The sequence below is a fragment of the Biomphalaria glabrata genome, chromosome 3 (genome assembly GCF_947242115.1).
Source record: "Biomphalaria glabrata chromosome 3, xgBioGlab47.1, whole genome shotgun sequence".
Taxonomy (NCBI): domain Eukaryota; kingdom Metazoa; phylum Mollusca; class Gastropoda; family Planorbidae; genus Biomphalaria; species Biomphalaria glabrata.
The window spans coordinates 34,184,076-34,208,870 of record NC_074713.1 but is presented as its reverse complement, the minus strand read 5'-3'; the positions used below and the strand labels follow the sequence as shown (position 1 = coordinate 34,208,870).

Below are 24,795 nucleotides of genomic sequence, written 5' to 3'. Positions count from 1 at the left end.
CATTTCTTGGTGAAACAGAAAATAAATTTGAACATTTTTTAAAATTTCATTTAGGAATAATAACACAAAAGTAATTTTTTTTTTTTTTGTAATTAATAAACTAGATTTAAATTTTAAATTTGATGACATTCATGTGGTCTGTTTTTTTTTTGTCTAAAATCTAGATTTAGAATACTTTAAAACATTTAGTTTACTTTGTACCACAGATGAAGCTTTTTATCACAGACGTTAGATTCTTCTTGAAAACAAAGTATGGAGCTAGATGCTAATTCCAAATAGAAATAAGTCTAATATGTAAAGCAGTTTTGTCCAAAATAATTTTTGAACTATGTTATAATTCTAAATTTTAAAAAGTGCTTCAAGATAATACTTACTGTATTAGAAAAAAAGGGGGGGGGGGGAATAATTTAAAAAAATAAGAATTGTCCATGTCTATTTCAATGGATTAAATAAATGAATATACTCGGTTGTCTCTCTTTAAAAAGGTGATTACGTTCTGTTTCTGCATGTTTTAAATAAAACAAAAAACATATGATAGTATTTTAATAAATGTGCGTTAGTTTTAAAAGGCCAATATAATTTCTAGACCTTAGAATACCAATGCCAAAATTAGTGCACATTAAATGTGAATATATTTTTATATCATTTGCTACATTTGTATAAGAAATTAAATTAATGTAATGGATAAGTGAGGAGCTTTAGAACAGCCTATTGGTAATTATAAATGACCTTTGTTTGTCTCCTATAAAGATGAACATAACAGTTTATTTTCTGTTTTCAAATGGCCTAAAACCCTGTTCTACATAGATTTAATGCAAACTACTAGTCAACTTAGTTTTTACATCTTGTTCAGTATTTATAAGGATGCTAGAAAAAAAAAGTAATTGTGTATTGGATGAAGTAGACACATAGAAGGGAACCTAATTAGGAAATCTCACTGAACCGGGCAATTAACTGATTCAATTAATCATTGGGTTTTACAACTCAGCAACAACATATTTACATCACAAAATCACTGATTTCTGGGTTTTTTTCATAAACAAGATGTCTTAGAATCAAAACAAAAAAAAAAAGAATGACAGTAACACTGATCAATATTTCACCATGACAGTCTAGTCTAACACTGAAACATAGAGACGAGACATTAGTTCACCAAGACTTCTAAAACATAACACATTTGTATAACATTTGCCATTGATAGTAAACGGAAGTGAAGTCAATTAAAGTAGACATGATGACAACCTTGACCTGGTGACCCCAGACCATCTATCTGCCTAAATTTTTATTGCTGGTGGTAACAGAAAATGACTTTAGTTTCTAACAAGATATGGGGGGGGGGGGGGGGGGGGGGGAAGTAAAATCAAGGATATATTAAATTGAGTGTTTTTGAAAACATGAACTTTTGTCTGTGTTTGATGATACCCCTTTATTTTATCATGACCATTTGTCTGTGTTTGATGATACCCCTTAATTTTATCATGAACTTTTTCCATTATTCTTTGTACATCCAGCCTGTACCTTATTCTCCAGTATAAAATGTCACACATTAGTTGTGGATAATTTTCTTTTAAAAAGCACTGTGAAAATGAAGTAGCGAAGACATTATATACACTGCAGCCATGGGGGTGACACACATGACATCTATATGACATCGACTATGATGACAAAACAACATGACAATGTGGCATTTTCTTTTGTCCCATGGTCTATTTGTGACGGACGCCATAAGACAAGTGAACTTAAAGGGCGAAAATAAATAAACTAAAACAATGACCACTTTGGACATTGATGTGACAGCACTATCTGTGAACACATATGTCACTTCTGCAAGGTGTGACATTATGAATAAGAAAAACCACTTTGAGAAACTGATAAATATAAAAAATATTTTCCCCCAAAATGTTTGCACATCTTAACTGCCCATAAAGATGATGGGAAATCAATGTTCAAAGGAAAATTGTTACTATTGAACAACACTATACAGTCTTAGAGAATATACAGTACAGCCTTAAAGAATGTACAGTACAACTTTAGAGAATATACAGTACAGCCTTAGAGAATGTACTATACAGTCTATGAAAACATAAAAAAATATTTTTTTTATAATGTAGCCTTTTTTAAAAATTCTTGTTAACCAAGCACTGACCTAGAAAAATAAAATACATGTGAAAGACAACAACAAACAAAACAAAACTGAAAAATTAAAAACAAAAAAAAAAAAAACCTGAAAAAAAAAGTGGACTAATACTAGTTGAAAACAACTTAGCAATAACACAGTACATCTGGCAGTTTGATTTATTCATGGTAGATACATTGTCCACTCCAGAAGAAATAAATAAAAGAAGACTTTTGTCCCAAGAAGATGGAAAGATCTCAGACCAAATGCCCTCACTATGGAGCTAGTGTTGAAATGCAACAGATTTATGAAGAGAGACTACTCCTCCACAACACCACTCTCGTGTGCCCTACGTACTAAATATAGCTTCTCATGTTTGTCTTTATCTGAAAAACATAACAAAACACAAATTTGTTTGGTGGGGAATAAAACATTTGGCAGTTGTGTAAGCAAATTAGTTTGGAGCTATAGACTCAAATTTTATCAACACTGTGATATCAACATGTCAAGTTTTATCAAAAAAACATAGCAATATGTCAAGTTTATAAAAAAAAAGTATGCATAAAGATATCAACATGCATAAAGATTAGTATTATCAACACATATAGTGAGTGATCATGGGCGTAGTCAGGAGGGGAGGTTGGCTGTTCAAACCACACCTTAAAATGAAATCCCGCAGCAGGAGTGAGTGGGTGGGATGGAATTTTTCCAATACAAAAAAGCAAAACTATAGTTACCAAATTCTACCAGTAGCTGGGCTCCATCAATAAAGTGCAGTGAATAAGATTTGATATTTGACCTACAATCTTTTAATATAAAAAGTGGTGGAATAGTGCACTGTAGACATCTCAGAATATGCATTTTTTTTTAGTTTCAAATGGCTGGAAATAATGCTAGCCCCAGACCCAGATGTGGAAATCATAGCGCTCTCCCAGACTACCTAGCTGGCAAGAGAGGGGTGTTTACTGTCATTCCACTAGCTCCAGAAAGAACCTTTTCCATAATACAAACAAACTTTATGTAATAAAGATTAATCACATAGGAACACACACAAATATATGTAGGCTATGTGTGTAGGAAAAAAATCACTACAACCCCTCCCCCACAAAAAAAATCCTGGTTATGCCCATGAGTGATGTCAACATTTATCATTTTACTATTATAGTCCGATAAAGTAAAAATGTGGATTATCTTTAAAATTGACAACAAAAGTTTGCTTCCTTTGTCATTTGAATGCTGCTCTGTTCATACTATGTTGTCATTTGACAGAAATAATCTTAGTCAAACTAGATGCAAGAATGACCACATGGTTACAAATGCTGCTCTTACAAAATGTGTTCATTAGAACACTTGCTTGGTTCCTTACCTACTGGCTGGTTGGCATAGGGGGCAGTCTTTGTTCCATGCAATACAAGTGTCCATTCTTTAAAGACACCAGTCTCTGGCCTTCTCTGGACACCAATAATTGGCTCCATGACAATGTCCAGCGTCCATGTTCCATGGGAGAGTTCAGCCCATGTGTGGGTGGTCATGAAGGGCCAGCGGGTGAAACCATTTTTGTCATCATCATCATTAGGCCTTTGGCTAAGGATCATTGATCTAATCAAAAACAACATATCAATTTAGCATGCTTAATATTGAGGTCATCAAGAACAATCTATTAGTTTAGCAATGAGCACATAAAAAAACTTTTTTGCTTAGCACTGACCTAATTAAAACAAGGTTACAAAGACAGTTTGTGTGGAAACACAAACTTAAAATAGGCCCCCGAAGTGGTCCACCCAGGCAGGCTTCAATATTTCAGAAAGAACATCCAAAATGAAATTATATCAAAGACAAATGAGAGATAAGAATGGAGAAAGAAGGTTGACAGATCTTGTGTAGTGCCCCAATGGTGCTGCAGATCAACGGATAGGCGCAAGTGAATGCAAAGTTAGATGTGAACCTGACCTTATTAGTTCCCCTTTCAGACCTTGTGGTCTATAGGGCAGATGATGTAAAGTTCATCTGTTTTTGTGGCCTACGGTTAACGAGGGTGTCATGTAGCCAGCACAACGACCAACCGCCTTTAGTTTTCCCCAACTAATGTCAAGTACCCATTAGAGCTGGGTAGACTCAGAGGCGCCCAAGGATTCCGAAGTTGAAAATCCCAGTCTTCACCAGGATTCGAACCCGGGATCCTCGGTTCGGAAGCTATGCGCTTTACCGAGCCTCTCCTGGTCTTTACATAATGTAATTGTTTTGATAAGGCTTAATCTTGTATTCGAATTCTTAAAAGTAATACATACTACAAAAAAAATTGTACAAGAAAATGATATTTATAAGATCACTATTCGTTTTAAATTAGGTCTAACTTATAATGCATACTAATTAGCTTTTTCTCTTTAAAAAACTGCTTGCATAACTTATTTTAAAAATTAGATTTTTCGCTTTCAGGATAAAAAAAGTAGCCGTTGCATCAGAACTTTGAATGGTAAAAAAAATATTGTGATGTCGGATTTTCAATATCTTTTCTAGTTTACGAGATCTAAACGGGACAGACGGACAGATATTTCGCACAAAACTAATAGCGTCTTTTCCCCTTTCGTGGGCCGCTAAAAAACAACCTATTAGTTTAGCACTGACCTAATCAAGAACAACATATTAATGTAGCTTTGACTTAATAGAGATTATAACATTCATTTATCATTGACCTAATGAAAAACACAAAACTAGTTTATCAATGATCTAAAGAGCAATGTATCAGTAATGCGCTATCCGATGACAAAGTACAATTCATTTTCAATGAAAATAAAAATCTATTTTCTCAAGCTTCCATATTTATGTCATTTTGAAGGTTCCTGGTAATGTTCATTCATTTATTTTGAGTAACTGGCACACAAAAGTATCATTAAATAAAGTGTGTCTAAGTAACTGACACACAAAAGTATCATTAAATAAAGTGTGTCTAAGTAACTGACACACAAAAGTATCATTAAATGAAGTGTGTCTAAGTAACTGACACACAAAAGTATCATTAAATAAAGTGTGTCTAAGTAACTGGCACACAAAAGTATCATTAAATAAAGTGTGTCTAAGTAACTGGCACACAAAAGTATCATTAAATAAAGTGTGTCTAAGTAACTGGCACACAAAAGTATCATTAAATAAAGTGCATCTAAGTAACTGGCACACAAAATTATCATTAAATGAAGTGCATCTAAGTAACTGGCACACAAAAGTATCATTAAATGAAGTGCGTCTAAGTAACTGACACACAAAAGTATCATTAAATAAAGTGCGTCTAAGTAACTGGCACACAAAAGTATCATTAAATAAAGTGCGTCTAAGTAACTGGCACACAAAATTATCATTAAATGAAGTGCGTCTAAGTAACTGGCACACAAAATTATCATTAAATGAAGTGTGTCTAAGTAACTGACACACAAAATTATCATTAAATGAAGTGCGTCTAAGTAACTGACACACAAAAGTATCATTAAATAAAGTGTGTCTAAGTAACTGGCACACAAAAGTATCATTAAATGAAGTGCGTCTAAGTAACTGACACACAAAAGTATCATTAAATGAAGTGCGTCTAAGTAACTGACACACAAAAGTATCATTAAATGAAGTGTGTCTAAGTAACTGACACACAAAAGTATCATTAAATGAAGTGTGTCTAAGTAACTGACACACAAAAGTATCATTAAATAAAGTGTGTCTAAGTAACTGGCACACAAAAGTATCATTAAATAAAGTGTGTCTAAGTAACTGACACACAAAAGTATCATTAAATGAAGTGTGTCTAAGTAACTGGCACACAAAAGTATCATTAAATAAAGTGTGTCTAAGTAACTGACACTCAAAAGTATTATTAAATGAAGTATGTATAGTGACGGCGTAGTCTCTTTCACTGCTTTATGAAATCCCACATCATAAAATCAGTAACTCTTTTAAGCTTACTAAAGTTTAATAAACTGTCAAAAGACTTAAAGAAAAATGTAAAATAGCCCCAATTTCTATCCCATTGCCATTTGTTTTTATCTTGGTCAAATTTCGAAGGTCAAGGCAGTAATGAGCAGACGTGAGTCGCATACACTTACGTTGTTCCCATGGGAGAAGTAAGGTACATGGTGACACAGCCTCTGTATGTTGACCTGAGGCTGACAAAGGCTTGAACATGCTCTAAGTAGTTGACTTCATCGCCTGTGCCAACACATCCGTCAGACTCTATGGTCATGCGCAGAGGTTTGCCAAACGTAAATTCCCTGAAAGTGACATTGAAGCATTAAAATAGATCATCCACAAGTGAGTTCAACGCAAATTTCTTATTCAATATGCCAGCACAAATTTGTACAAGTGTCCAGAATTTTTCATAGTGATGGGGCCCTGTGTAAATTGGCAATGGATACCCCATTACTATGCAAGCATTGGAAGGGCCCCGTTATTACCTCGCCCCCCCCCCCCCCCCCCAAAAAAAAAAATTATTATTGAACCCTTTGAAAGTTGGATGGCTGCCTTGTCGAGTGCTAGTGTTGTTATGATGGTTTCTGTGATGTGCGCTGTCATCTGCTATGTAGGGGGTTGGGGCTAGGAAATAACATTCTTTATTTCTGAAAGAATGCTTGGAAATAGTTCAACAAACAGAACCACGTCTTAACAGGACTACGTTTGAACACAACGGTTCTTAGATTGAGATAGCAAGGCTAGCATTTTTTTTTTCAATTTAAATGTTTTAGCTTGAACACAACGGTTCTTAGATTGAGATAGCAAGGCTAGCATTTTTTTTTTCATTTAAAATGTTTTAGTTTGAACACAACGGTTCTTAGATTGAGATAGCAAGGCTAGCATTTTTTTTTCAATTTAGATGTTTTAGTTTGAACACAACGGTTCTTAGATTGAGATAGCAAGGTTTGCATTTTTTTTAAAATTTAGATGTTTTAGTACTCTATTCTCCCCCCCCCCCTTTTCCCTAACAAAAAACCACACCACCCAGTTTCTATTCAAATAAAGTAAAGGCGACAGTTCAACAAGAAACAATTATGGAAAACCTTGTTGATATAAACTTTGTTATATAAATCTAGTTATATAAATCTTGTTGATATAAACCTTGTAGATATACATTTTGTAGATATAAACCTTGTTGATATAAATCTAGTTGATAAAAACCTTTTTGATATAAACCTTGTTGATATAAACCTTTTTGATATAAACCTTTTTGGTATAAACCTTTTTGATATAAACCTTTTTGATATAAACCTTTTTGATATAAACCTTTTTGCTATAAACCTTTTTGATATAAACCTTGTTGATGTAAATCTTGTTCATATAAATCTTGTTGATAAATCTTGTTAATATTAATCTTCTTGATATAAATCTTGTTTATCTTGCATAGGTTAAAAACAAGAACAAAAAGGTAAAGGATAGAATAAAACGAGGTCGATTGTCCAATAACACTCAGTGACCCAGCCCACATTACAACATTGAAGAATCTCTGATTCCTCTGTCCTGTACCATTATATAGACGTATGCTATATAGACCCTTATATGTCATATACATTTTTTTTTACAGTTTCACATATAGACCCTACAAGCTATTTCGAAAGTGAAATAATGAACTAAAGGAAAAAAAATCCCTTCTTTGAATTTCAAGTATTATCTCCCTTCCTTTTTGCTGCTCGTGGATCTCACCAGAGATCCGTTAATGGAAATTTAAAACCCAACGTCTCGAAATGATCAATCCCTTGCACCCAAGGTAAGCGACATCCCTGCCAGATAAACTTGTTTGTTTCCACGTAAAGACTTGGTTTCTAGAAGGCCATGTGAAAGATAAAGTATAGTTTACACTTGACGCCTTTCGTTTTTAAGTTCTAAATGTGGCCTATAAGAAATGTTGTTTAAAGGCCTCAGCCTTGTGTTAAGACAAAGTCAGAGAAAACCTTTACGTGTGGATGTCAACAGATGAACCAATTCAGGGATAGTTCAATTCTATGCACAGCACATACAAGTAGTTAGTAGCAGTACAAAATGTGCGAGTCATTACAACTATCATTTGAGACAGGGATGTGAGAGAAAAGTCGAGTAGGAAAGAGAGAGGAAGAGAGATACAGGAAGAGAGAGAGAGAGGAAGAGAGAGAGAGAGGAAGGGAGAGGAAGAGAGAGAGAGGAAGAGAGAGAGAGGAAGGGAGAGGAAGAGAGAGAGAGAGAGAGGAAGAGAGAGAGAGGAAGAGAGAGAGAGAGGAAGAGAGAGAGAGAGAGAGAAAGAGAGAGAGAGGAAGAGAGAGAGAGAAGGAGAAAGAGAGGTAAGGAATGTTAGAGAAGGAGAGAAACACACAGACACACACAGACAGAAAGAGATTCGATGCTACATCCCTAACCTATTGGACTCACTTCTCTGCAGTGACAGTTCCTGCTTTGCAATGAAACCTTTCTGGAAGTCCTTTCCACTGTTTGGCCAGGTCCACCATGCTGGCAGCGTCCAACACACCGTATCCAAACAAATGGTTGAACAGGAGATGGGCACCGTTCAGCTTCCAGTGGTGGATGCCATTGGAGTCGTACAGGCTGTTTCTCTTGGAGGTCAGCACTGTTAGGTGTTGCATATCACGCCAGGTTAAGTTACGACTGGACATAGAAATAGTAAACATTCCAGTCAGACATATTGTGTGTTTTTAGAACTATTTAAAGCAGGGAATGTCCACATTGTCTGACATTTCGCTTACGTCATGTCTTTTTAACATACACCACCCAATGAAACTTCAAGGTCATAATAGGGGTTTAAATTTAAACCCAGGCAAATGGACGAAAGGGTTATACAACAAAACACAGACAGCGGTTGATCAGATCATATAACAAAACCCAGACAGCGGTTGATAAGGTTATATAACAAAACCCAGACAGCGGTTGATAAGGTTATATAACAAAACCCAGACAGCGGTTGATAAGGTTATATAACAAAACCCAGACAGCGGTTGATAAGGTTATATAACAAAACCCAGACAGCGGTTGATAAGGTTATATAACAAAACCCAGACAGCGCTTGACAAGGTTATATAACAAAACCCAGACAGCGCTTGACAAGGTTATATAACAAAACCCAGACAGCGGTTGACAAGGTTATATAACAAAACCCAGACTGCGCTTGACAAGGTTATATAACAAAACCCAGACAGCGCTTGACAAGGTTATATAACAAAACTCAGACAGCGGTTGATAAGGTTATATAACAAAACCCAGACAGCGGTTGATAAGGTTATATAACAAAACCCAGACAGCGGTTGACAAGGTTATATAACAAAACCCAGACAGCGCTTGACAAGGTTATATAAAAAAACTCAGACAGCGGTTGATAAGGTTATATAACAAAACCCAGACAGCGCTTGACAAGGTTATATAACAAAACCCAGACAGCGCTTGACAAGGTTATATAACAAAACCCAGACAGCGGTCGTTAGTTATATAACAAAACCCAGACAGCGCTTGACAAGGTTATATAACAAAACCCAGACAGCGCTTGACAAGGTTATATAACAAAACCCAGACAGCGCTTGACAAGGTTATATAACAAAACCCAGACAGCGGTTGAACAAAGTATATCTAATATAGTTCAAACTTGTATCTCTGTCTACTATAGTTACAACGTTTATCTCTATGTATTATCCTAACTTCTACATTTGTCTAGCAAGGGGAGGGGGGGGGGTCGCTAGCTAATATTAACGTAATTTGCACATCGCCACGTATATATTGAAAAGAAGTGTAATTGGATTAAATAAACCAGCGGTTCTAAATCTTGTTCAGCCGAGGGACTGACCACATTTCTTCTAAGTGCATGTCTAATGGAACCGAGCCTGTGTAGCTTGCAGTGTGGGCAAACGTTTTGAGGGACCCGAGAGCAGAATGTGACCCACTGGGCATCACTGAAGGATTTTGTCAATTTCGGTGAAGTAGATCACACCGTGGAGCAGAGGCGTAGCTAGCAATGTGAGGTTGGTGGGTGGGGGGGCATCAAACCACACATTGTTCATACATGAAAACAAACTACTGCATTTGAAAAAGTAAATTAAAATATATTTCTTTTATTATACTGTTATTTTCTTATCTTCTTCAATGAAATGTTAGCTGTAGACCAGTCCAATTTCCTAAATTTGTTTCAATGTTTAAAGGCAATGCACTTTTACAAGCCCACTTTTTTTTTCTATGGCACATGGAACATTCATTGGTTTTTATATGAGGGTCAAAGTTCTGATGGTAGGACTACTTTTTTGTTTTATTTCATTGTTCATTACATTGTTTTCATCTAGATTTAGATTTTATAAATATATCTCTAGACTCGTGATCTAGACAATCTTAGGAGTTCATTTAAATAGCCGTAAGCGCTTGATTGAAACCCGTGCCGAGGAGAAGCCGCGTCAAAATCGCTTCAAAAATTATAGAGACTCTGGAACCATTGAAAAGTACAGATGAAAATTCATTCTAGATCTGAAGCAGGTGGTCTGTTAGTTAATATACAGTCTTTTGATATTCTTACCTAACTTGGGTTTTGGGCGGCTGTATTATCTGAAATTTAACGACGCGCAAGGCTACTTTTAAATAACCCCAAAGATTGTCAATTCGATACTATGCACTCAAACTGAAAACATTAAATACAATCATAAATATTAGTAGGGGGAGGACATGGATGAGGGCTGGTTGAGGCCAGTATTTGGCCTACCTTTGCCGAATGCATGTGCTCAGATCTGGGGGTTAGCCTCAAACACGAAGTGGCCATAAGAAAAAGATGCCAGTCGAAATAAGGGGAAGATTCTGTAGTAACACACAAATTACCGAGAAAATGGATTCTCCCTTGGACCGGTTTGTTAAAAAAAAAAAGTGACCCGATTAGTGTAATTTCATAACGTAGCAGATAAATATGAATTTTTGTCAACTATTGAATACCCAGATCGAAATCATTCTGGAGAATTAAGTGTGGCTACATACAAGCGATTTTTAACAAACTAAAAATGCTCAAAAATTATTTACGATTCAATAATTTGTTAATTTCGTCCATTGAACAAGAGCTGGTGGAAAATATTGATAACTATTATAAAATATTGATAACTATTATAAAATATTGATAGTGCCTGCAAGAAATCACGTACGATTCATTTGTAGGCCTAATATCTTTTTGTATACTTGATTTTGTTGCAAATTATTGATATTTTAACAATGAATAATCATTATTTCGAATCAAAATGTCTTTTAGCTGTTTTCTTTCTTTCTTTTTTTATTTGAGAGCATCATGGAGAACTGCCGCACATATACCCTAGCTACACCAATGCCTTGGGTCATTAGTATAATCGGCTGGTCCAATTCAAGCTAACATTTTCTGAGTGGCAAAATGGTTTTTGGTGTTTAGTTGACTCTACTAGTCTCCCTTTCCTTTTTTGAAATTCAAATTATTGGTCCATGCTTTTTTTTTTAAAGCTCCACCCCTCTTCAAAATGTCTTAGACCTTTGTCTATATTAAAAAAAAATAATTGTCAAATTCACAACTTACTTGGCCTCCAGTGCTAAAGCGAACACTCCGGCAGCTTCCGGTGCTGCCGCTGATGTCCCTGAGTGGCTAGCTGTACAGTTGTTGTATAGGTCAGTGGTTGCCTGAAACACAATAATATTTGTTTAGGCGATATGTTTAAAAATAGTCAACTAGGTTAACTACAAGTGAACCCGACACCAACTTATCTTATCTTATAAATTACGGACGTTTCTTAAAAAAATAAAAGAAGTATTGATTCATTTTTTTCTTGTTACTTACAATAAATAATAGTTTTAAGTTTCAACTAGATCTAGACAGACACAGTAAGTTCATAGAAAAAAAAATACATTTTTAAACAAATTTTATATTAAATGTAGTTGTGTCAATTAGCCATATTTATAATACATCTAGACTAACAATCTGTGCGAATCCAAATATTTTTACCAATTGTTTTTGTTTAGCGCCATTTCATGCTTTTAGCTTTCTCACTACGCTAAGATCCTAATCACTTGTCTGGACCAGTTGGTGCGGGGTGAAGGAAGAGAAAGAAGAGAGGTATCTAGGTGATCGTTGTTTCAATGCAGTTATACAAACAAGGTGAATGAACAGAAGTCGAAGTAGAGGGCTCAAGTATCATCAAGCTAATACACTTACCACTGTGCCAGTGAAATGAAAATAGAAGGTTTTATAGCTATCTATTGTTAGTTTCAAATTTTTCACTCTACAAAGTATAAAGGGGACTAAATCAACTTTTACCACCACAACACTCAAGTACAATTTCTTTCCCCTGTTCCAGATTCCATACAAAATAATCAATTACCAATAGTTTATTAACTAATTAAAAAAAAATTGATTCTTGTTTTGTCAGGTAAAAGAAATAATTGTGCAAAATTTCAGCTTAATATAAGCTTTGTAAAAACACTTTAAGTTTTGAAGGCATTCTCTAACAGTTTTTAGAACAACACAGCAACACTAGAAAGAGGGGAAACAGTCTGGGAGAGGGGAAACAGTCTGAGAGAGGGGAAACAGTCTGGGAGAGGGGAAACAGTCTGGGAGAGGGGAAACAGTCTGGGAGAGGGGAAACAGTCTGGGAGAGGGGAAACAGTCTGAGAGAGGGGAAACAGTCTGGGAGAGGGGAAACAGTCTGGGAGAGGGGAAACAGTCTGAGAGAGGGGAAACAGTCTGGGTCAAACACTATTTCAAGATAACAAACAAATACACGTAGGCGGCTGGGGGAGAGAGATGTTGTTTTTTAGGGGAGGAGGAGAATTTCCTATTGTTACAATGGCTTACATTGATATCAACATTATGTGTGTGTGTGTATGTGGAGGTGTCAAACTGAATAGACCACATCAAGTGCATACTATTATCATCACTTTATATATTGCCATTTTTCCCCCAACCAATGCCGTCTGTTATCTGCTTGTTGAGGCACTGACCTATGCAAGTTTAACATTTATACATTTGATCATATCCACCAATCAGTGCTTATCTTGTAATGTTTTTAATTTGGGATCAAGGAGCGTGCGTTCCAACTGAGATTAGTCCAATGTCCAATTTGTTATTGGTTAGCAATCCATGTTAGTGTTTAAATAACCACTTAAATTCTTCATTAGCAAACTAATGGAATTCTTTCATCTTAGAATTGAGATAGTTTGATTATAATCCCAAAGAAAATGTAGAACACCTGAGAGCCTACTTGGGAGTGTTCTTGCTATACTTTCCTAATAGGCCTTCCAAATGAGTGAACCTTCCTAATCCAGAGACTTTCCATAGCGCTACAACTTACTGGACCATTTAGGTGGACCTACTCACTGGACCTTTTAGGTGGACCTTCTCACTGGACCTTTTAGGTGGACCTTCTTACTGGACCTTTTAGATGGACCTACTCACTGGACCTTTTAGATGGACCTTCTCACTGGACCATTTAGGTGGACTTACTCACTGGACCTTTTTGGTGGACCTACTCACTGGACCTTTTATATGGACCTTCTCACTGGACCATTTAGATGGACCTACTCACTGGACCTTTTTGGTGGACCTACTCACTGGACCTTTTAGATGGACCCACTCACTGGACCTTTTAGGTTAATCTACACACTTAATCTTTTAGATGGATCTACTCCCTGGACTTTTAGGTGGACCTACTCACGGCGCCTTTTAGGTGGACCTACTCACTGAACCTTTTAGGATGGCTGCCTGGTCGTGCGGTCTGTCTGGACTGTCGTTCAGATTTATCGATGGTCCCGGGTTCAAACCCTGCCCGCTCCCATCCCCCGTCGTCCTGCGGGAGGTTTGGACTAGGAAGTAATTATCTTCAACTCTGAAGGAACATCCGAAACATGTAAAACATTTTACAAACAAACTTATGCATTGGACCTTTTAGGTAGACCTACTCACTCGACCTTTTAGGTGGACGTACCCACTGGACCTTTTAGGTGGACCTACTCACTCGACCTTTTAGGTGGACCTACTCACTCGACCTTTTAGGTGGACCTACTCACTCGACCTTTTAGGTGGACCTACTCACTCGACCTTTTAGGTGGGCGTACCCACTGGACCTTTTAGGTGGATCTACTCACTCGACCTTTTAGGTGGACGTACCCACTGGACCTTTTAGGTGTACCTACTCACTCGACATTGTAAGTAGGAATACTCACTAGACATTGTAAATGGGCCGTCATATTGGACTTTCTAAGTGGGTCAAATCAGCGTTGGTCTACGTAGTGTACAATGTTAATGGGCATACTAATTTGGCCAGGAGGACTGCATGGTCGTGTTGTATGCCCTCTAGACTGTCGTCTCAATGGTACCGGGTTCGAACCCTGCCCGCCGCCCCCCCCCCCTCCCACTGTCCTGCGGGAGGTTTGGGCTAGGATGAAGTAATGGTCAAATCTGAAAGGAACATCTGAAGGAACATCTGAAGGAACATGTCACACCCCAATCACTTGACATTGACGTTTTAAGAATTTTTATTACTTCATGAGAGAGACAGAGATAAAGAAAAAGAGAGAGAGAGAGAGAGAAAGAGAGAGGGAGAGATAGAAAGAAAGAGAGAAAGAGGGGGAAGATAAGAAAGAAAGTAATAATGATTGACGATGAAGCATTTTTATTGCTTCACGAGAGTGAGAGAGGGAGAGAGAAAGAGAGAAGGAAAGTGAGAGAGAGAGAGAGAGAGGAGTGAGGGAGATAAGAAAATAAGATAGAAAGTAATTAAGAAAGAAGCAAAAAAAAATGATTTAAAGAATGAGAGAAAAAGTGAGAGAAATAAAGAGACCTAAAAAGAATGACGAGCTAAAAAAACCAACCAGGATCAATCTAAAAAAAACAACAGGATCGATCTAAATAAAAACGACTAAAAAGGGAAAATAAAAAACAATTGAGAGAAAGTTTCAAGAAAAAGAATATAAAACAAAAAGTTGCTAGAAAGATTGGATCAAGAAAAAAAAAAACAACTAAAGAAAATTTAAAAAAAAGATTCACAATTTTCAGAGCAGCCTGTCAAGCAGGTTGGAGGATATTGTCTAGCGTATAAGACTCTGGAATGTCCAGCCATGCCCCTGGACATGTGACAAGACGATAAACCATGGCCGGGCTTCAAGAGATCAATACGTAAGATATGTCCAGCTAGGGAAATGTGTTCGAGGTGTCTCTGGATAAAGAGAGACCCAATCAACACATACTAGCTCTGAATGACTTGTGTTTGTCTTGTGTGTAGATCAATCACCAAGCCTGGGACCCACAGGGCTGCGTTGTATAATCTTTTAGGAAGCTTCTCTTAACGCCTAAACACCAGTTTCCCTTTTAGAAAAACATATGCTCCTATGTTATGATGTGAATATTTTTGTTCTGTGGCGAATACCAGTAGGCTATGATTATGTCCTGTGATATGTTTATGTCCTGTAACATGTTTATGTCCTGTAATATGTTTATGTTCTGTGATGTTTATGTCCTGTAAAATGTTTATGTCTTGTGATATGTTTATGTCCTGTAAAATGTTTATATTCTGTGATTTGTTTAATTGTTTATATCCTTTTGAGCTGGTATTGAAACCAATAAATTGAAATGGTCTAATCATTTAATAATTTTTTTTATTTTTGTGTTTTAAATTATTTATAAAATTTTTCCAGACTATTTGAATGCCACGGATGTAAAATCGATTTAAAAAAATAGCTACAAAAACAACAACAACAACAACAAAACAACAACAACAAAACAACAACAGTTTCATTAGTAGTAGTATCAATCAAAACTATTAACATAAACAAGAGCGCAGTTCTACATTTTTTTTGAATTTTTTAGAACATTTTGTCTGATTTTCACATCAAAAGATCTCAATTTATACTTTTATACTATTTATACTCTCTATATTTATACTTTATACCTTGCTCAACTAAAGTTTCAATTCTTTTACTTTTAGCCCAAGTCTTCCAATGAGAGTTCATGTCTGCTAAGAAATCAGGCCAGTTACCCAAGACAAATTGTATTAATTTAAGTTCAAATAAATTTTAAGTCATTAGATTCCTCGGAATTAAACCAATGTCAGAGCAGTAACATGTTGACAGAAACAAAGTCAAATGACATCATTAGAGCCAATTCAGCCTGATTTAATCCAAAGATACTATTAGTGGACATCAGAAATAGAGCAAGATTTTTCTAGAACATCCTGTGGAATTGGTTATCTCCCTTCACCCAAAGTCTAGATTCATTTTTTTCCCTTGACTCGCACATTTCACGGTGTGAGTGAAAGTCAAAGTGATGACAAGATTTGCCTAAAAATGGAGCAATGAAAGGAATTGCGTCAATCATGTTGTGTGTGAGTAGGCAGAGGGGTATTTGTGTGTGTGTGTTTGGGAGGGCATGTGTGGGAATGTCTATTTTGTGTCGCCATCAACATTCATGAGACAGGATTTGTCCGTTGTCTTCAGTCTTGGAAAGTTGGCCAGTTCAAAACCTAACACCAGTGTTTCTCAAACTTTTTTGTATAGACGGAACACTGGAGTATTTGGCGGAACACTTTGCTTATTTTTTTTTTTTTACAGAGAGGTTAATTCACGTGGTGGCCTACTTGTTACTTCACGTGGTGGCCTACTTGTTACTTCACGTGGTGGCCTACTTATTCCAGTAGTTGGCGGAACATCTATTCAGGCCTCGCGGAAAACTAGGGTTCCGCGGAACACAATTTGGGAAACTGTTTGGGAAATATATATATGTTTATTTATTTATTTATTAGAATTAAAAAAAACAGTGTTTCTCAACCTTCGGGGAAAAAAACACAAACAAAAAGAAGAAAATATGAGGCCTTTCTCTTGACAGCTAGGGGGTCTGGGGAAGCGCGTTTTTTTTTTTGCATTTTTCACTTCAGAAATGCATACTCCTGGTATCTACTGCTCATTATTCATACTATTAAAAAGGACCTTTTGAATAATGTTTTACTTGAAAAATATTCTAATATTCTTTACAGGCCCTTAGTACATTGCAAATACAACCGATTCGTTCTTGAAAAGATAAGATACCCAATCTATTTAGATTAAGACTTTGAGGATCACCGACGAAAAAAAAAAATATTCGAAAAATAATTTTTTTTTTAAAAAGCCCTTTTGCAAGTGATACATTTTGTGCAATAGGCATGTTTGTAGCTTTGTTGTGTTACAGAACTATATTGAATTCTAGTGATACATTTTGTGCAATAGGCATGTTTGTAACTTTGTTGTGTTACAGAACTATATTGAATTCTAGTTATACATTTTGTGCAATAGGCATGTTTGTAGCTTTGTTGTGTTACAGAACTATATTGAATTCTAGTGATACATTTTGTGCAATAGGCATGTTTGTAGCTTTGTTGTGTTACAGAACTATATTGAATTCTAGTTATACATTTTGTGCAATAGGCATGTTTGTAGCTTTGTTGTGTTACAGAACTATATTGAATTCTAGTGATACATTTTGTGCAATAGGCATGTTTGTAACTTTGTTGTGTTACAGAACTATATTGAATTCTAGTTATACATTTTGTGCAATAGGCATGTTTGTAGCTTTGTTGTGTTACAGAACTATATTGAATTATAGTTATACATTTTGTGCAATAGGCATGTTTGTAGCTTTGTTGTGTTACAGAACTATATTGAATTATAGTTATACATTTTGTGCAATAGGCATGTTTGTAGCTTTGTTGTGTTACAGAACTATATTGAATTCTAGTTATACATTTTGTGCAATAGGCATGTTTGTAGCTTTGTTGTGTTACAGAACTATATTGAATTCTAGTTATACATTTTGTGCAATAGGCATGTTTGTAACTTTGTTGTGTTACAGAACTATATTGAATTCTAGTTATACATTTTGTGCAATAGGCATGTTTGTAACTTTGTTGTGTTACAGAACTATATTGAATTCTAGTTATACATTTTGTGCAATAGGCATGTTTGTAACTTTGTTGTGTTACAGAACTATATTGAATTATAGTTATACATTTTGTGCAATAGGCATGTTTGTAGCTTTGTTGTGTTACAGAACTATATTGAATTCTAGTGATACAGTTTCGGAAGTGGAAGGAGAGATGAAGTGGACCAATCAGATTCTACTCTAAATTGTTTGCATTTTTAGGATGTAAGTATATATTGTGAGTTATAGTCCCAAATATATTTATACAACAGAAAAAGATCAGTATGAGTAAAGGTTGGAAAAAGATGACCAGGACACGAACATTCGGGTTCAGAACTCATCTCAATTGTTACTCTTATAATGACAAATTTCGTATGAATTCTAAATTTTCCAAAACAAAGTCTTTCTTAAAAAAAACTAATCTAAATTCGTGTGCAATTACTTTAACTCTGTCGCCATATTTGACTTTTCTGTTTTAAAACGTCATCTTTTCTTCTGGAAAGGGGAGAGGGCGGTAGAGTGAAAACGTTACTCCTCGCTCCTTTTTTATAATTCCTGCTAATGATTGCATTTGGCATCAAAGAATAGGGGGTGGGGCGACTCGATATAAGAATTTAATTTTTAGCATATATAAATTATATCAGTGACAGTTTCTTAATTTAGTAATTTCTTAACTAAAATACACAAAGAAAAAAGTATTGGTTTGTCCGATGGTCGGAAGGCGATCGCATGTATCGCCCCTCCCCCCAGGTACAACCCTTTTTCATTTTATATTTACTAATGATAAAATTTGAGATCAGAGTCTGTGTGCGACATAATATACAAATGGGTTAAAACACCAATATGTAGCGAAAGAGCGCCGAACCAACAAAAAGCTGAGAGAAGAAGCAGGCCTATCTGCAAGTGACCTAACCCACCCTTGCCACGTAGGCGGGGCGGCCGGCTTTTTAAAGCGAAGATTGGACTTTACACTAGTTTACAGTCGTCTTCGAGTCCATAGGAAATGAGAAATGTGCTCATCTTCGACCACGAAGGAGGAGCTATATATATATTGTAATAACTTAAATGAGGCAACTTAACGAGGACATAGACGTTTATTTACACGGAGACATGACAAACACAAAGGGGCATCTGCCTTGAGTACAGCATCTCCATTTTGACTCTCTACTTGGGCGGAAATCGTTTGTTTCCTAATGTCAACATCCTGTTCTAGTCTGGTTACTAGAAGTGCTCACCTCTGCACTAGCCTGGATGGCGGTGTGCATGGCGGAGTCATAACAATATATATATGTAGCTTATATTATATAGATATTCAACTAATTTTGTTACCAAAGATTTCTCCATAAAAATAGGACCGCCCCCCCCCCACTCAGAGGGCTAAAGTGTTGGAGGAGTAGAAGCAATCGCCCCCCCGCCCACCTCACCGATTCGGCTAAGATATCAGAAGTGTAGCGACATAATATAAAAATTATAATGTAATTCAACTAATTTTGTTCACTAACTATGATTTCTAATTAAAAGTAAGACTTTTCACACACTCAAAGGGTTTAGGTGGGAAGGGCAGTAGATGTATTCGCCCCCACCCCACCCAACCGGCTAACATAATATAAAGATCGTTTAAAATATCAATAACAAGTTTTAATTATATACATATTTAATTGATTCCGTTAACAAGCTGTGATTTTTACAAATAAATTGTACCGCACCCCCACTCGAAAGTTTATGGGGGCGGGGGGGGGGGGGCGGGAATGATGCCATCGCCACCTCTTCATCCCACCTAATCGGCCAACATACAAGGGGGGGGGGGCGAAAAAATCTAGAAATAGGTTGAAATGTAAATAATTAGTATATATTATAAACATAAATAATAAAATAATAAAATAATAAAATAATAATATACAAATTGTGTGATTTCTTTCCTAAAATTCGTCCGATTCCCCCCTACCACCCCCTGGATCCGCCAGTGGTACAATAGTGTACATGTCTCCAGTAGTTATTGTGTATGTCTCCAGTAGCTATTGTGTACATGTCTCCAGTAGTTATTGTGTACATGTCTCCAGTAGCTATTGTGTACATGTCTCCAGTAGCTATTGTGTACATGTCTCCAGTAGCTATTGTGTACATGTCTCCAGTAGCTATTGTGTACATGTCTCCAGTAGCTATTGTGTACATGTCTCCAGTAGCTATTGTGTACATGTCTCCAGTAGCTATTGTGTATATGTCTCCAGTAGCTATTGTGTATATGTCTCCAGTAGCTATTGTGTACATGTCTCCAGTAGCTATTGTGTATATGTCTCCAGTAGCTATTGTGTATATGTCTCCAGTAGCTATTGTGTATATGTCTCCAGTAGCTATTGTGTATATGTCTCCAGTAGCTATTGTGTACATGTCTCCAGTAGCTATTGTGTACATGTCTCCAGTAGCTATTGTGTACATGTCTCCAGTAGCTATTGTGTATATGTCTCCAGTAGCTATTGTGTATATGTCTCAAGTAGCTATTGTGTATATGTCTACAGTAGCTATTGTGTATATGTCTCCAGTAGCTATTGTGTACATGTCTCCAGTAGCTATTGTGTACATGTCTCCAGTAGCTATTGTGTACATGTCTCCAGTAGCTATTGTGTATATGTCTCCAGTAGCTATTGTGTATATGTCTCCAGTAGCTATTGTGTATATGTCTCCAGTAGCTATTGTGTATATGTCTCCAGTAGCTATTGTGTATATGTCTCCAGTAGCTATTGTGTACATGTCTCCAGTAGCTATTGTGTACATGTCTCCAGTAGCTATTGTGTACATGTCTCCAGTAGCTATTGTGTACATGTCTCCAGTAGCTATTGTGTACATGTCTCCATTAGCTATTGTGTATATGTCTCCAGTAGCTATTGTGTATATGTCTCCAGTAGCTATTGTGTATATGTCTCCAGTAGCTATTGTGTACATGTCTCCAGTAGCTATTGTGTATATGTCTCCAGTAGCTATTGTGTATATGTCTCCAGTAGCTATTGTGTACATGTCTCCAGTAGCTATTCTGTATATGTCTCCAGTAGCTATTGTGTACATGTCTCCAGAAGCTATTGTGTATATGTCTCCAGTAGCTATTGTGTATATGTCTCCAGTAGCTATTGTGTACATGTCTCCAGTAGCTATTGTGTACATGTCTCCAGTAGCTATTGTGTACATGTCTCCAGTAGCTATTGTGTACATGTCTCCAGTAGCTATTGTGTATATGTCTCCAGTAGCTATTGTGTACATGTCTCCAGTAGCTATTGTGTGTATGTCTCCAGTAGCTATTGTGTACATGTCTCCAGTAGCTATTGTGTAGGTCTCCAGTAGCTATTGTGTATATGTCTCCAGTAGCTATTGTGTATGTCTCCAGTAGCTATTGTGTATGTCTCCAGTAGCTATTGTGTATGTCTCCAGTAGCTATTGTGTATATGTCTCCAGTAGCTATTGTGTATGTCTCCAGTAGCTATTGTGTATGTCTCCAGTAGCTATTGTGTATATGTCTCCAGTAGCTATTGTGTATGTCTCCAGTAGCTATTGTGTATGTCCCCAGTAGCTATTGTGTATGTCTCCAGTAGCTATTGTGTATATGTCTCCAGTAGCTATTGTGTATGTCTCCAGTAGCTATTGTGTACATGTCTCCAGTAGCTATTGTGTATGTCTCCAGTAGCTATTGTGTATGTCTCCAGTAGCTATTGTGTATGTCTCCAGTAGCTATTGTGTATATGTCTCCAGTAGCTATTGTGTATGTCTCCAGTAGCTATTGTGTATGTCTCCAGTAGCTATTGTGTATATGTCTCCAGTAGCTATTGTGTATATGTCTCCAGTAGCTATTGTGTATGTCTCCAGTAGCTATTGTGTATGTCTCCAGTAGCTATTGTGTACATGTCTCCAGTAGCTATTGTGTATGTCTCCAGTAGCTATTGTGTATGTCTCCAGTAGCTATTGTGTATGTCTCCAGTAGCTATTGTGTATGTCTCCAGTAGCTATTGTGTATGTCTCCAGTAGCTATTGTGTATATGTCTCCAGTAGCTATTGTGTATATGTCTCCAGTAGCTATTGTGTACATGTCTCCAGTAGCTACTGAACTTCACAGATTTTTTTTTTAGTCTACGATTCTTGACGAGGAAAAAAAAAAGGTCATTGTGCGGGCAGCAAGAGTTGTCTATCTTATTTCTGGGCAGCAAGAGTTGTCTATCCTATTTCTGGGCAGCAAGAGTTGTCTATCTTATTTCTGGGCAGCAGAAGTTATCTATCCTATTTCTGCTGTATCGATCTAGACAACTGGGGGGGGGGGCATTTTTTTGGTTGAGCATTAGAAACTTCATTTGACAGTCACGCAGCCCAGCCCTGTGATGTGTCGTGAGATAATTATCCCTTTAAAACAGAAGGCTAGATCTTTATCCCATACAAAATATACGCCCATGTGTCGCGAGACATTTCAACAGATGACGTCATACAAATGCAGAGATATGAAACTGATGATTTTTTTTTAATTAATTTTTTCCGTAATTTGAGTGTCTACAAGTAAAAAAAACCGTTCAAGATTCATTACAATTAATTCTAACTTCTTGTTTATATTAAGCTTATATTTTTTTATACTTGTATTGTTCAGTTTGTTTAAATATATGACGCCCCCCTCCTCCTTTTTATGCCAAGTTAATATCTTACTACGTGACAGGGCTGCAGTGAAAGGTGTAGCCTTCAAGACATCAACATCCAATCTTGAGGAAAGTTGGCAGGAATGTTTCGTAGACCACTTCCCTTCCCCGCCTCCACGTGACGTGTTTTTCTGCTGCTACATTTATGATATATGTGTGTGCGTGTGTGTGTGTACTTGAACAAAACGTTCTTTGATTTCAATGGAAATTTCTATGTCAATTTCTTTTTTTTTCTACTGTCTAAATGACGTGACTTCATTTTGTCCTAAAATTTCAATGACATTAAAAAACTCAATGGTCTTTTAGGAGGATGTAACGGAGGTAAAACGTGATAGTGCTAATGTGCTAGTTCTGTATCACCCAAATATATGCCCAGGTCTCGGAGCACAAGGCGAGTACATACCAAGTACACAACTCTGTAATGTATAAGAGAAGAAGAAGGCACTCACCAAGTACATTACTCTGTAATGTATAAGAGAAGAAGAAGACACTCACAAAGTACATTACTCTGTAATGTATAAGATAAGAAGAAGACACTCACCAAGTACATTACTCTGTATAAGATAAGATGAAGACACTCACCAAGTACATTACTCTGTATAAGATAAGAAGAAGAAGAAGGCACTCACCAAGTACATTACTCTGTAATGTATAAGAGAAGAAGAAGACACTCACCAAGTACTTTACTCTGTATAAGATAAGAAGAAGACACTCACCAAGTACATTACTGTGTATAAGATAAGAAGAAGAAGAAGGCACTCACCAAGTACTTTACTCTGTAATGTATAAGAGAAGAAGAAGACACTCACCAAGTACATTACTCTGTATAAGATAAGAAGAAGACACTCACCAAGTACATTACTCTATATAAGATATGAAGAAGACACTCACCAAGTACATTACTCTGTATAAGATAAGAAGAAGAAGAAGACACTCACCAAGTACATTACTCTGTATAAGATAAGAAGAAGACACTCACCAAGTACATTACTCTGTATAAGAGAAGAAGAAGACACTCACCAAGTACATTACTTTGTATAACATAAGAAGAAGGCACTCACCAAGTACATTACTCTGTATAAGAGAAGAAGAAGACACTCACCAAGTACATTACTCTGTATAAGATAAGAAGAAGACACTCACCAAGTACATTACTCTGTATAAGAGAAGAAGAAGAAGAAGGCACTCACCAAGTACATTACTCTGTATAAGAGAAGAAGAAGACACTCACAAAGCACATTACTCTGTATAAGATAAGAAGAAGGCACTCATCAAGTACATTACTCTGTATAAGATAAGAAGAAGACACTCACAAAGCACATTACTCTGTATAAGAGAAGAAGAATGCACTCACCAAGTACATTACTCTGTATAAGATTAGAAGAAGACACTCACCAAGTACATTACTCTGTATAAGAGAAGACGAAGGCACTCACCAAGTACATTACTCTGTATAAGAAAAGAAGAAGACACTCACCAAGTACATTACTCTGTATAAGATAAGAAGAAGACACTCACCACTCCAGCATCTCTTGTGTTGCTCTTGCCGTTGCTAAAAGTGGAGGCCAGGGTGGAGGAACAAGACTCGTCATAGCCAGCAGTCTGGCCGTCGTTGGTGGCCGAGTTGATGCTGATGGTCCACATGCTAGCCGCGTAGCCATCGCAGTTACAATCGTCATTAGGACCTCCGTCACCAGAAGCCCAAACATAGACATTGCCCAAACCATTGCGTCCCTGAAAGAGAAAATACAAAGTTTCTACAGTGTGCTCAGACTGTTTAATGGCATAATTGCGTTCTAATCATGATATGAAATACCAAGAAAAATACACAAAACGTCTGAATATAAAACTGTTTCATAGTTGAAAAGTGTAGGTGCAAAAGTATCAAATCTAAAGCCAAATGGACTTATCGTGTACTAGAAACTCCCCCCCCCCCTCCCCAATACCCACACTTCCTGCAGTGTGTCAATGTGAATAGGAAGGACTCAAACCCTGAACACTTATCTTGTTCAGTTGGAAGAACGTGTCACACGACCAGGATGCATTCACAATGAGTTTAGTTTCTATATTTGGGGTTCTACTGTGAGTTTAGTTTCTATATTTGGGGTTCTGCTGTGAGTTTAGTTTCTATATTT

At 36.7% G+C, this 24,795-nt stretch overlaps 1 protein-coding gene across 1 annotated transcript in view; it reads right to left on the bottom strand.

Moving 5' to 3' along the window:
* Window positions 1–2,122: 2,122 nt before the first annotated feature.
* Window positions 2,123–24,795, bottom strand: part of LOC106050514 (neuroendocrine convertase 2-like) — a 156,490-nt gene continuing 133,817 nt past the window's right edge. The window contains exons 9-14 of the mRNA XM_056024653.1: window positions 24,179–24,394; window positions 11,634–11,734; window positions 8,489–8,722; window positions 6,202–6,366; window positions 3,483–3,715; window positions 2,123–2,502 (exon numbers count right to left, since the gene is read on the bottom strand). Of these exons, the coding sequence (XP_055880628.1) occupies window positions 2,435–2,502; window positions 3,483–3,715; window positions 6,202–6,366; window positions 8,489–8,722; window positions 11,634–11,734; window positions 24,179–24,394 (1,017 nt within the window). The 3' untranslated portion in view covers window positions 2,123–2,434. The remainder of the gene's footprint in view (window positions 2,503–3,482; window positions 3,716–6,201; window positions 6,367–8,488; window positions 8,723–11,633; window positions 11,735–24,178; window positions 24,395–24,795) is intronic.